Below are 12,449 nucleotides of genomic sequence, written 5' to 3' on the forward strand. Positions count from 1 at the left end.
ATGCCCCTCCTGACCACACCCAATCAAGCCATGCCCCTTTCCACCCTATCCTTCTCAGCTAAATCCCCTCCCACCCCCTCCCATCTCCAGCCAATGTGGTGGTACTGCACCTCCCCTGGGACTCATACCTACATTGGGGCCACGCCTCTTCTGGACCCTGCCCATGGAGGCCACGCCCCCCCCTTTTGACCACACCCTTTCCTTCCCCAGCTCCCCCCGGGCCCTGCCAACGCTTCCATGGTCGCTGCGGGCAGAACGTGGCCCTGGGGGCGGAGGGGCTGGGGGCAGCTCGGGTGGCAGGGTACTGCCACGGCCTGGTCTTCAGCCGCTCCCACCTCCGGCCCGGGGAGCTCTTTGAGGTGGGTGGGGCCGCCGGGGACACGCCCACTGAGGGGCGGGGTCAGTGGGAGGGCTGGGGGCTTGGGGTGGGGATCAGACACCTTCCCTGCGTGGCCTAATCGTGGGAGGCCTGGGGTTCCTTTGAGGGCAATAGGTTACAAAGGGCTCAGTGAGGCTTAATGGGAGCAGAGGCCCCTTAAGAGGGTGTGGCCATGCTTAGCCACTCCTACCCAACCCCCTCCCCTTTGGAAGCCCCTCCCCTTCCAAGCCCCACATCACTGACAAGGCCACGCCCCCCCTAATTTAACCCTGCTCCTATGGAAATGAATGCTGAGGAGCTGGGGAGGGTGGAGCCATTTGGTGGCCACGCCTCCTGCCTGGAAACCACGCCTCTAACCATTAGACTGCTCCCCCAGCCACGCCTCCTTATAAAAGCCATTCCCCTACTGCAGAGCCCTTAGAGCCCCCATTGAGAGCCCTGGGACTTGGCCTTTATGGGGCTCTTTGGGTGGCATGGCCCCTCCCACCGGGGGGCGGAGCCTCACAGAAGCATGCTCACAATCCTCATAGGCCACGCCCCTTGGGGCAAGCCACGCCCCCTAGTCCTCTATCCCCACATCTCCCCCGCTGGGCCCAATGTAACCCTTTATAACTCCCCTGCTAAGGGCCCATTGGAGCAGGATAGCTCCTCCCACCAGGGAGGATGGGGGGGAGCCACGCCTATCACCCAGACCACACCCCTCTTTGTAGGCCACGCCTTTTGGAACAAGCCCCGCCCCTTTTGGCCTCTCTCACTTTGACCCTTCCCTGCCCAGGTGCGGATCGAGGCCCTGGACGAGCGCTGGGCAGGGTCTGTCCGCTTGGGGTTGACTTCTCTGCCCCCCGGGCAGGGCCCCCCGGGGCCCCCAGCCCTCCCAGCCTCCTTACTGGACCTCCCAGCCCCTCCCAGCTGGGTGGTGGCCGGGGCTGAGGTGCGCAGGAACGGAGCCATCACGCGCCACAACTACGGCGTCTCGCTCGACCGCCTGGCGGTCAGTCTGGGGGGGGCGTCCTGGGGGGGCTCTAGGGCGGCTTGAGGGGTCCTTAGGGCTCCTAAGGGGGTCCAGGGGGTCTTGAGTTGGGTCCTGGAGTGGGTTTGAGTGGGTAGGAGGGGGTCTGAGGTGGTCCTGAGGGGGTTCTGGGGGTTTGAAGGGGGCTTGAGGGGACCTTAGGGCTCCTAAGGGTCTCCTGAGTTGGGTTTTCAGGTGGTAGAAGGGGGTCCAGAGGGGGCTTGAGAGGTCCTTGGGGCTCCTAAGAGGGTCCGGGGGTCTTGAGTTGGGTTTTGAGGGGGTAGGAGGGGGTCTGAGGGGGCTATGGGAGTCTGGAGAGAGCCTGAGAGGATCTTGGGGCTCCTAAGAGGGTCCTGGGGGCATCTGGGGAGGTCTTGAGGGGGACCTTGGGAGTCCTGAGGAGTTGTTGGAGCGGTTGTGAGGAGGTCCTGGGGGCTCTATGGGGTCTGGAGGGGACTTGGGGAGTCCCTGTGGGGTCTTGGGGGTCATCTTGGGTGGTTCCCAGAGGTTCAGGGAGCTCTGAGAAGGTTCTTGGGGAGGCCTTGAGAGAGTCTTGGGGGAGCAATTTGGGGGAGTTTGGGGGTCCAAGCTTTGGGCTGAGCGTGGGAGGGTCACTAGTTCTTGAGGGGGGTCCCTGAGGGGTCTCCCACCCCCAAACCTCAGGTTGGGAACCGCCTGGGGGTGAGGAGGGGCCCTGACGACTCCATGCACTTGGTGGTGGATGGAGAGGACATGGGACCAGCAGCCACGGGTGTGGCCAAGGTACCTCCCCCCCTCTGACGTCATCAGTGACATCTAATCTCCTCCCCCATGTCACCCCCTGAGCCCCCTCCCCATTGTGGTGTCACCTCCCTGTGGGTGGCCCCAGCTTGGTATCAGCCGAGGGTGGGGGAGGGAAGGGGGTTGGGGAGGAGGTTTGTGAGGTCATTTCTGGGACAGGAAGTGATGTCATCAGGCTGGGAGTGATGTCATCAGGGTAGTAGGGGAGGTTGTGGAGGGGATTTGGGGTGGTTTCCGGGCTGGACAGTGGTGGTGGGGAAGCTGTGAGGTCACTTCCTGTCTGGGTGGGACATAAAAATGACCACAGCTCTTTGGTGCCACTTCCTGTCTGGGTGATGTCACTTCCTGTCTGGGTGATGTCACTTCCTGTCTGGGAAGGACATAGAAGCAACCTCCGAGTGCTCTGTGACTTCATTTCCTGTCCCAAAACCCACCTCCCTTTTCTCTGACTTCACTTCCTGTCTCCCTGACCTCACTTCCTCTCTCTGAGCTCACTTCCTGTCCTCCTGACGTCACTTCCTGTCTGCAGAACGCCTTTGTGGCACTGGACCTGTACGGGAGGGTCACCGCCGTCTCCATTGTCAGCGCCGGAGGGGGGGCGGGGCACGAAGGGGGCGGGGCCAGCCCTGCCCCTTCCCCTAGCCCCTCCCCTACTCCCAGCCCCTCCCCCACCACTGGGAGCCCTCCCACAGTGAGTTACTGGGAAGGGAACCAGGGGGGACTGGGGAGGGAACTGGGGGGACTGGGAGGGAACGGGGAGGGAATTGGAGGGACTGGGAGGGGACTGGGAGGGATGGGAAGGGAACTGGAGGGACTGGGAGGGGACTGGGAGGGAACAGGGAGGGAATTGGAGGGACTGGGAGGGGACTGGGGACACTGGGAGGGACTGGGAGGGACCTGGGAAGTCAGTGGGAGACCTCTATCCCTCCCTTACCTGCTTCTCATCAACTTGGCCTCCCTTCTCTCTTGCCCCTTTGGACCTCCTCCACTCCTCAACCCTTTGGTCTTTTGACATCTGGGGGAGGTTCTGCCTCTTGACCTTTGACCCCTTGACCTCTGACCCCTCCAGGCCCCTCCCACCTTCCTGGGCTGCCACGGGAAGAACATTTTGCTGTCCAACGGGAACCGGACGGCCACGCGGGTGGCCAGCTACAACCAGGGGCTGGTGCTGGTGGGGCAGCCCCTCCCCCCCGGCCGCCTCTTCCAGGTCCCTGATTGGTGGAGAGGGAGGGGGAGGGGTGGAGGTGAAGGGTGAGGGGAGGGGCAGCCAATGGCAGAGCTCGAAGCCTTGAGGGAGGTGTAGCGGGGTGGAATGAGCCAGGAGACACTGGGGAGGGGGTGAAGAGGGGAGCCAATGGGAGGCTGGGTGTGTTGGTGATGTCATAAGGGGTGGCCAATGGGAGGCTGGGTGTGTTGGTGATGTCATAAGGGGTGGCCAATGGGAGGCTGGGTGTGTTGGTGATGTCATAAGGGGTGGCCAATGGGAGTTTGGGGCCTCTTAAACCTCTCTGCCCTCACTTCCTGCCCACTGATGTCACTTCCTGTCAGGAGAAGCAGCGATTGTGGTCTCTTAGATCTCTCTGCCCTCACTTCCTGGCATGCTGACATCACTTCCTGTCCGGCCAGGGCATGGAATTTGTTCTGATGTAGTCCTCTGCACCCTCACTTCCTGTCTGATGTCACTTCCTGTCAGGCCAGGGCACAGAACTGGGTCTGGTTTAGGCCTCTCTGACATCACTTCCTGTCAGGCCAGGGCATGGATTTGCTCTTTTAGAGTCTCTCCACCCTCACTTCCTGGCATGCTGACGTCACTTCCTGTCAGGCCAGGGCCCTGGTGTAGCCCTCTCCGCCCTCGCTTCCTGTCCGCGTCGCCCTCGCTTCCTGTCTGACGTCACTTCCTGCCCCCTTGCCCCCCCAGGTGCAGATCGATTCCCTCAACCCCCAGTGGAGCTCCTCCCTGGCGCTGGGGGTGACCGCAGCGCCCCCCGGCCGCTGCCCCCTGCCCGCCTGCGCCGCCGGCCTCAAGCGCTCCACCTGGACCCTGCAGCGCCAGAGCGTCTTCCACAACGGCAGGAAGGTACTGCTGGCCTCGGGGGGGACCCCAAAACTGACCTCCCCCCGTCCAGGACCCCCCCCCCCCAACCCTAACCTCAAACCTAGACACCCCACTTCCCCCCCCCCAAACCTCCCTCCCCACAGCTGCAGCAAAAGCAAAGGAGGGTTAGGGAGAGGGGACCCCAAAATTGTGCCCTCCCCCCTCTCCCATAATGTAGCCCCCCCCCCCCCAATCTAGGACCCCTCCCCAAAAGTCAGGACCCCAAACCCACCACCAAATGTAGGAACTTCCCCCCTTGCCCCCCCCCCAAATGTGGAGCATCTCCAGGAGTCCCCAGACCTCCTCCTGGGAATCCCCCCCCAAGTTTTTGGCCCCTCCCCAATTTTCTCACCCCCCTCCCAAGTTTTTATTCCCCCTCCCCCACTTTTTCTCCCCCTTCCTCCCCTTCTCTTCTTCTTTTCCCCTGGGGGGGACAGAGAGCTTTGGACTTTAACCCTCCCCCCTCTCCCCCACCCCCAACACTGGGGTGCCCCTCCCCCAATTCCCCCTAATTTTTTGACCCCCCCCATCCCCCTTTCCTCCCTTCCCCCTCCTCTCCCCCTTTCCTCCTCCCTTTTATGCCCCCTCATCCCCCCCTTTTTCCCCCCTTTTTGGAGGCTTTAACCCTTCCCCCTCCCCCCCCCATTTCTGGCCTTTCCCTTTCTCTATTTCCGCTCTTCCTCCTCCATTTCCACTCTTTCCATTCCACTTCCTGTCTCCTTCTGCCCCATCTCCGCTCTTCCTTCCTCACTTCTGGTCTTTCCCCTCCACTTCCTCTCTTCCTCCTCCACTTCCGCTCTGCCCTTTCCCAATTTCTCTTCCTTCCCCTCCACTTCCTCTCTTTCCTCTCCCTTTCTGACCTGCCCCTCCCCCATTTCCGGTTTTTCCTCTCCATTTCCACTTTTTCCTCTCCGTTTCCACTCTTGTCTCTCTATTTCCGGTTTCCCTTTCCCACTTCCCTTCTTTCTCCTCCCTTTTTGTTCTTTCCTCCCCATTTCTGTTCCTCCTTCTCCATTTTCTGTCTGCCCTTTCTCCGTTTCCCTTCTGCCCTCTCCATTTCCTTTGTTTCTTTTCCATTTCCCTTCCCTCTCCATTTTCCTTCTTCCCTTTCCACTCTTTCCTCTCCATTTCCATTCTGCCCCTTCCCCATTCTTTCCCCTCCACTTCCCTCTTTCCCTCTCTATTTCTCTTCCTCCCTCTCCACTTCTGACTTTCCCTGCCTCCCTTCCGCCCTCCCCTGCCTCACTTCCGCCCCCCTCTGCCTCACTTCCGCCCTCCCCTGCCTCCCTTCCTCCCTCCCCTGCCTCACTTCCGCCCCCCTCTGCCTCACTTCCGGTGTCCCCTGCCTCACTTCCGACCTCTCCTGCCTCACTTCCGGTGTTCCCTGCCTCCCTTCCACCCTCCCCTGCCTCACTTCCACCCTCTCCTGCCTCCCGATGTTCCCTGCCTCCCTTCCGCCCTCTCCTGCCTCACTTCCTGTGTTCCCTGCCTCCCTTCCGCCCCCCTCTACCTCCCTTCCGCCCTCCCCTGCCTCCCTTCCGCCCCTCTCTGCCTCCCTTCCGCCCTCCCCTGCCTCCCTTCCGCCCTCCCCTGCCTCACTTCCGGTGTTCCCTGCCTCCCTTCCGCCCTCCCCTGCCTCACTTCCACCCTCCCCTGCCTCACTTCCGATGTTCCCTGCCTCCCTTCCTCCCTCCCCTGCCTCACTTCCGGTGTTCCCTGCCTCCCTTCCGCCCTCCCCTGCCTCACTTCCGGTGTTCCCCTTGCCTCCCTTCCGGCCGGGGGCAGATCTCGGACAACTATGGCCCCAACCTGGACTCGCTTCCGGCCGGGACGCTGCTGGGGCTGCTGCTGGACGCGGGGGGGAGGCTGCACCTCTACGTCAACGGCCGCGACCAGGGCGTGGCCGCGGGCGGGGTCCCCACCCCCTGCTACGTCCTGCTCGACCTCTACGGCCAGTGCCAGCAGGTGGGGGGAGGGGCGGGGGGAAGGGGGAGGCACAGGGGGAGAGGGTTGGGACCCCAAAGTGTGCTTCCGAGTGTGGGGGGAGGGGAGGGGAAAGGAGGGGGAAGGGGGAATGGGGGGGGGAAGGGGAGGAGGGAAAGGGGGAATGGGGGGGGAGGGGGAGGGGTGTGGGTTGGGAGCCTTCAGTGGGGGGGTGGAGGGAGGGGAAGGGATGGGGGGGGAGGAGGGGCAGGGGGTGGGGTCCCTGTGGGGTCTCCTGCCAGCCCCTCCCAGTCACTCCCCTCCCCCCCGCAGGTGACGATCGTCTCGGATGGGCCAGAGCTGGGGGGGGGTCCCAGTGGGGACCCCAGGGCCAGGGGGGACATGGAGAAAGCTGACGTGGTGGATGGTGAGGGGGGGTCTGGGGGGTCCCGAGGGTGGGGGGCTGGCACCCTCAAGTGTGGGGCTGGGGGGGGGCGTGAGATCCCTAAGTGTGGGGCTGGGACCCCTAAATGTGGGGCTGGGGACTCCTAAGGGCCTCTGGGGAGTCCTAGGGGCTCTGGAGGGGGCTGGTGGGGGCTGAGATCCCTAAGTGTGGGGCTGGGACCCCTAAATGTGGGGCTGGGGGCTCCTAAGGGCCTCTGGGGAGTCCTAGGGGCTCTGGGGGGGGCTGGTGGGGGCTGAGATCCCTAAGTGTGGGGCTGGGACCCCTAAATGTGGGGCTGGGGACTCCTAAGGACCTCTGGGGAGTCCTAGGGGCTCTGGAGGGGGCAGGGGGGAGTGTGAGATCCCTAAGTGTGGGGCTGGGACCCCTAAATGTGGGGCTGGGGACTCCTAAGGGCCTCTGGGGAGTCCTAGGGGTTCTGAGGGGGACTGGTGGGGGCTGAGATCCCTAAGTGTGGGGCTGGGACCCCTAAATGTGGGGCTGGGGGCTCCTAAGGGCTTCTGGGGAGTCCTAGGGGCTCTGGGGGGGACTGGGGGGGGGCTGGGGGGAGTGTGAGATTCCTACGTGTGGGGCTGGGGTGCCCTAAGAGGGACCCTGAGACCCCTAAGTGGGGGGTTGGGGGCCCTGAGGGGGGTCCTGGTGGGGGCTGGGACCCCCAAGTGTGGGGCTGGGGTGTCCTAGGGAGGGTCTGGGGGGTCCTAGGGGGACTTGTGGGGGGTCTGAGACCCCCAAGTGCATGCCTGAGCCCCCCATGTCCCTCCCCAGGCATGAAGGAGAAGCTGAGCTGGGGTCCCCCTCCCCCGCTGGGGGGTCCCCCCCCGAAGCCCTGTGAGTACCAAGCCCTCTGCAGCCGCTTCAAGGAGCTGCTGCTGCTGCCTGGTGAGCCCCACCCGGGGGGCTGGGGGTCCGGGGGGCGCTGGGACCCCTAAGTGTGGGGCTGGGAGTGCTAGGGTTAGGCTGGGGGGGCTGGGACCCACAAGTGGGGGACTGGGGGTCCGGGGGGGGGGGAAGCTGTGAGCCATAAGTGTGGGGCTGGAGGCGGCTGGGGGGGAGCTGGGGGATCCTAAGGGGGATGAGGGGACCTAGGACCCCTAAGTGTGGGGCTGGGGGGAATGGGAGCTCTTGGAGGGAGTTGGGGCTGGGAGCTGTAAGTGTGGGGTTAGGGGGGCCTTGGGGGTCCTGGGGGGGGTGGGACCCGTGAATGAGGCCTGGGACCCCTAAGTGGGGGGCTGGGAAGTCTGGAGGAGGGTCCTGGGGGGGCTGGGAGGTCTTGTAGGGGGCTGGGAGCCCTAAATGGGGGGAAGGGAGGTCCTAGGTGGGGCCTGGGACCCATAAGTGGGGGCATGGGGGGCTCCAAGGGGGGGCCTGGGACCTTCAAGTGTGGGGCTGGGGGTGCTAGTGGGAGGCTGGGGGGGTCTTGGTGGGGGGCTGGGAGACCTAAATAGGGGACTGGGACCATATGTGGGGGGCTGGGACCCCCAAGTGGGGGGCTGGGGGGTTAGGGGGTGGGGCTGGGGGGCTCTGGGCTGCCCAAGTGTGGGTTTGGGGTCTCTATGGGGCAGAGGTCACTATGGGGCAGGAACTTAACACCCTCCCCCCCCCTTGCCCTCCTCTCCCTCTCGCTCTCCCCCTTCCTCCTCTCCCTCTTCTCCCCCCTGCCCCCTCCCCTTTCCCCTCTCCCCTTTCCCCTCTCCCCTTCCCCTCCTCACTTTTCCCCTTCCCTTTCCCCCTCTCTCTTCTCCCCCTTCTCCTTTCCCCTCCCTTTCCCCTTCCCTCCCCTTTTCCCCTCCCTCTTCCCTCCCTTCCACTTCCCCCCTTACTTCCTCCCCCTTTCTCTTCCTCTCTCTTGCCCCTTCTCCCTGCCCACTCTTCCCCTCTCCCCTTTCCCCCTCCCCCCCAGATGCCTACTTCGCTCCAGACCCCCCCAGGGGGCGCTGTTTCTGTGTCACCTGCCTGGTCTCCTGCCAGGCCTCCAGGCACCAGGAAGCAGGAGGAGGAGGAGGCGGCGGGGGGGGAGGTCGTGAGCCGCCCCTCCCCCTCGGCTGGTGCCGCTTTAGCCTGCGGTGAGAGGGGCTGGGAGGGGACTAGGGGGCACTGGGAGGGGCTGAGAGGCACTGGGAGGGGATTGGGAGGGGCTGGGAGGGGATTGGGAGGGGCTGGGAGGGGACTAGGGGGCACTGGGAGGGGATTGGGAGGGGCTGGGAGGGGATTGGGAGGTGCTGGGAGGGGACTAGGGGGCACTGGGAGGGGCTGAGAGGCACTGGGAGGGGATTGGGAGGGGCTGGGAGGGGACTAGGGGGCACTGGGAGGGGATTGGGAGGTGCTGGGAGGGGCTTGGGAGGGGACTAGGGGGCACTGGGAGGGGATTGGAAGGGGCTGGGAGGGGATTGGAAGGGGCTGGGAGGGGATTGGAAGGGGCTGGGAGGGGACTAGGGGGCACTGGGAGGGGACTAGGGGGCACTGGGAGGGGATGGGGAGGTGCTGGGAGGGGCTTGGGAGGGGCTTGGGAGGGGACTAGGGGGCACTGGGAGGGGATTGGGAGGCACTGGGAGGGGATTGGGAAGCACTGGGAGGGGATTGGGAGGGGCTGGGAGGGGACTAGGGGGCACTGGGAGGGGCTGAGAGGCACTGGGAGGGGATTGGGAGGGGCTGGGAGGGGACTAGGGGGCACTGGGAGGGGCTGAGAGGCACTGGGAGGGGATTGGGAGGGGCTGGGAGGGGATTGGGAGGGGCTGGGAGGGGATTGGGGGGCACTGGGAGGGGATTGGGAGGCACTGGGAGGGGATTGGGAGGGACTGGGAGGGGATTGGGAGGGGCTGGGAGGGGATTGGGAGGGGCTGGGAGGGGACTAGGGGGCACTGGGTGGGGATTGGGAGGCACTGGGAGGGGATTGGGAGGGGCTGAGAGGCACTGGGAGGGGATTGGGAGGGGCTGGGAGGGGATTGGGAGGGGCTGGGAGGGGACTAGGGGGCACTGGGTGGGGATTGGGAGGCACTGGGAGGGGATTGGGAGGGGCTGGGAGGCACTGGGAGGGGATTGGGAGGGGACTAGGGGGCACTGGGAGGGGATGGGGAGGGGCTGGGAGGGGATTGGGAGGGGCTGGGAGGGGATTGGGAGGGGCTGGGAGGGGACTAGGGGGCACTGGGAGGCACTGGGAGGGGATTGGGAGGGGCTTGGGAGGGGCTGGGAGTCCCCCAGGGTTGTCTGTTCGCCGCTGAGTCTCTCTGCTGCCCCCTGCAGGCCGAAGCCGAGGCTGGAGCCGGGGGGGGCGTGGCAGAAGTGGCCGACAGCCTATCAGGGGACGAGCGCCGGCGCCGTCCGACCAACCCTGGACCGCGGAGAGCTGCTGCCTGGTGGGTGGCCAATGGGAGAGCAGGGAGCAAAGGAAGCGGCCAATGAGAAAGCAGGGCAAAAAGGAGTGGGCCAATGGGAGGAAAAGGGGTGGGGAGGGTGGGCCAATGGGAGGAGCTAAAAGGCTGGGCCAATGGAAGGAAAGGGGCTGGGGAAGGTGGGCCAGTGGGAAAGGAGGGATTGAAGGGCTGGGCCAATGGGAGAGGAGGGGCTGGGGACGGTGAGCCAATGGGAGAGAGAGGCCCAAAGGGATGGGCCAATGAAAGACAAGGAGCTGGGGAAGGTAGGCCAGTGGGAGAGGAGGGACTAAAGGAGTGAACCAATGGAAGACGAGGGCTTGAAGGAGTGGTCCAATGGGAGAGGAAGGCCCAGAGGGCTGGGCCAATTGGAGACAAGGGGCTGGGGAGGGTGGAGCAATGACCAATGGGAAAGTGGGGCCCTAAGGGTTGGGCCAATGGGAGAGAAGGGTCTGCAGGACATGGGCCAATGGGAGAGTGAGGCTCAAAGGGAAGGGCTAATGGGAGAGGGGTGGGAGGAGGGGTCTGGAAGGGGGTGGGGTCAAAGTGGGTGTGGTCAGGAGTGGGCTAATGGGCGGAATCTCATTGGCCACTGACCTCTCCTGTTGGTTCCTCCTCCCTCTCCCTTCCTCCCTCCCCTTGCAGGTCCTTGGTCTCTCCTGATTGGCTCCTCCCGCAGTGCCCCCCCCAATGGGGGCGGTCCCTTCCGAGCCAATGGCTGCGCGGGGGCGGCGCCAGGCCCCGCCCGCCTCGTCCTATCCCCTGCCCTGCGCTACGCTGCCCTCGAGCCATTCGCCAGCAAAGTGCAGTGAGTGGCCCAATGGGAGGGCAGGGCCCCAGGGGTGGGCCAATGAGAGAGAAAGGGTTGTGGAGGATGGGCCAATGGGAGGGCAGGGGCTAAAGGGGTGGGCCAATGGGAGGGAAAGGGTTGGGCATAGTTGGCCAATGGGAGAGCAAGGCCCTGAGGGGTCTGCCAATGGGAGAGCAGGGTCTGAAGGGGAGGGACAATGGGAGAGCAAGGTCTATGGAGGGTGGGCCAATAGGTAAGCAGTGGTGAAAGGGATGGGCCAATGGGAGAGTGGGGCCCAAAGGGAAGGGCCAATGGGAGAGCTGGGCCCTGAGGGCTGGGCCAATGGGAGAGAAGGGTCCTAAGGGTTGGCCAATGGGAGAGAATGGGCTGGGGAGGGTGGGGATAATGGGGGTGGGTGTGGCTTGGTTGGGTGTAGCCTGTCGGGGGGGCATGTCCCAGGGGGTGGGTGTGGCTATGCAAATGAGGAGTGGCTCTTAAAGGCACAGGAGGCTCCAGGAAGGGGCTGGAAGGAGGGGGATTGAGGGCGGTGGGCAGGGACTGGGGGGGATATGGGGGGCGTGGCATGGCTTGGGTGGCTCTGACCAATCAGGGGGCACGTCCTGAAGGCACAGGCGGGGCTATGCAAATGAGGGGCTGCTCTCACAGGCACAGGGGCCTCTGGGAAGGAGCCGGACAAGAGGGGGATAGAGGCCTGGGGCGGGCTTGGGTGGGGCCGGGGGAGGGGGGCGTGGCCCGGCCGTATCCGGCCAATCGCAGAGCGCCCCCTGAGGCTTTCCCCGCCCCTTGCTCCCCTCCCCAGCTTCCGGGACCCCGGTTCCCAGCGAGCCCACGGGGCTCAGGTTGCCTTCGAGGTCTGCGTCCGGCCTGGCTCCTTCCGGGCCGGCCCCCCCTCCCTGCGCCCCCCCGAGGGCCTGGACCCCGCCGAGCTGGAGTGGGTCACCAAGGAGCCCGGGGCCACCGTCCTCTGCGGGCTGCTGGTCAGGGTCGATTGACTGGGGGGGGACACCCCCCCAAAACCCCCTTAAAACCCCGCCCCCCGCTCCCCCCAGGGACCCTCGAAGCCTCCTTTGCTCATCCCCTCCCCCCCCCCCCGACCCGGTAGAAGGGAGGGGACCCTCCAAAGGGGACTAGGAGACCCCCCCCGAGGGGGTGGGGACCGCCCTGGGGATGGGAACCCCCCCCCAGAATGGGAAGCTCCCCCAGCCCCAAAATGAAGAAGCCCCAGATTGGGGTCCCCAGGTGCCCCCCCCCCAGGGAGAGTTTGGAGATCTTAGAATGGTGGGGACCCCCCTAAAGGGGACTGGGAGACCCCCCCCCCGAGGGGTTGGGGACCCCCCCCAATGCATAGGGACCTCTCCTGTGGGGGTAGGGACCCCCCAGGAGGAAGAAGAAAGGCCAAAATTGGGGCCCCCAGGTGCCCCCCAATAAATTTTGGGGGCCTTAAAAGGGTGAGGACTCCTCTAAAGGGGGCTAAGAGACCCCCCCCGAGGGGGTGGGGACTCCATTTTGGGAGGGTCCTAACCCCATTTTGGGGATCCCCTCATTTGGGGGGGTCCTGACTCCACTTTTTGGGTCCTTTCACCCATTTTGGGAGGGGTCCCCTGTCTGGGGGGGGTCTCCT

General features: G+C 65.0%; 1 protein-coding gene across 1 annotated transcript in view; it reads left to right on the forward strand.

Annotated features, from left to right (window-relative positions):
* NEURL4 (neuralized E3 ubiquitin protein ligase 4) overlaps positions 1 to 11,826 on the forward strand; it is a 34,234-nt gene extending 22,408 nt beyond the window's left edge. The window contains exons 15-27 of the mRNA XM_054172855.1: positions 211 to 359; positions 1,155 to 1,370; positions 2,052 to 2,150; positions 2,698 to 2,859; positions 3,238 to 3,375; positions 4,087 to 4,245; positions 6,049 to 6,228; positions 6,520 to 6,613; positions 7,415 to 7,528; positions 8,550 to 8,712; positions 9,890 to 10,002; positions 10,663 to 10,825; positions 11,628 to 11,826. Of these exons, the coding sequence (XP_054028830.1) occupies positions 211 to 359; positions 1,155 to 1,370; positions 2,052 to 2,150; positions 2,698 to 2,859; positions 3,238 to 3,375; positions 4,087 to 4,245; positions 6,049 to 6,228; positions 6,520 to 6,613; positions 7,415 to 7,528; positions 8,550 to 8,712; positions 9,890 to 10,002; positions 10,663 to 10,825; positions 11,628 to 11,820 (1,943 nt within the window). The 3' untranslated portion in view covers positions 11,821 to 11,826. The remainder of the gene's footprint in view (positions 1 to 210; positions 360 to 1,154; positions 1,371 to 2,051; positions 2,151 to 2,697; positions 2,860 to 3,237; positions 3,376 to 4,086; positions 4,246 to 6,048; positions 6,229 to 6,519; positions 6,614 to 7,414; positions 7,529 to 8,549; positions 8,713 to 9,889; positions 10,003 to 10,662; positions 10,826 to 11,627) is intronic.
* The last annotated feature ends 623 nt before the right edge of the window (positions 11,827 to 12,449 follow it).

Source organism: Dryobates pubescens, chromosome 25 (assembly GCF_014839835.1).
Source record: "Dryobates pubescens isolate bDryPub1 chromosome 25, bDryPub1.pri, whole genome shotgun sequence".
In the NCBI taxonomy this organism is placed as follows: domain Eukaryota; kingdom Metazoa; phylum Chordata; class Aves; order Piciformes; family Picidae; genus Dryobates; species Dryobates pubescens.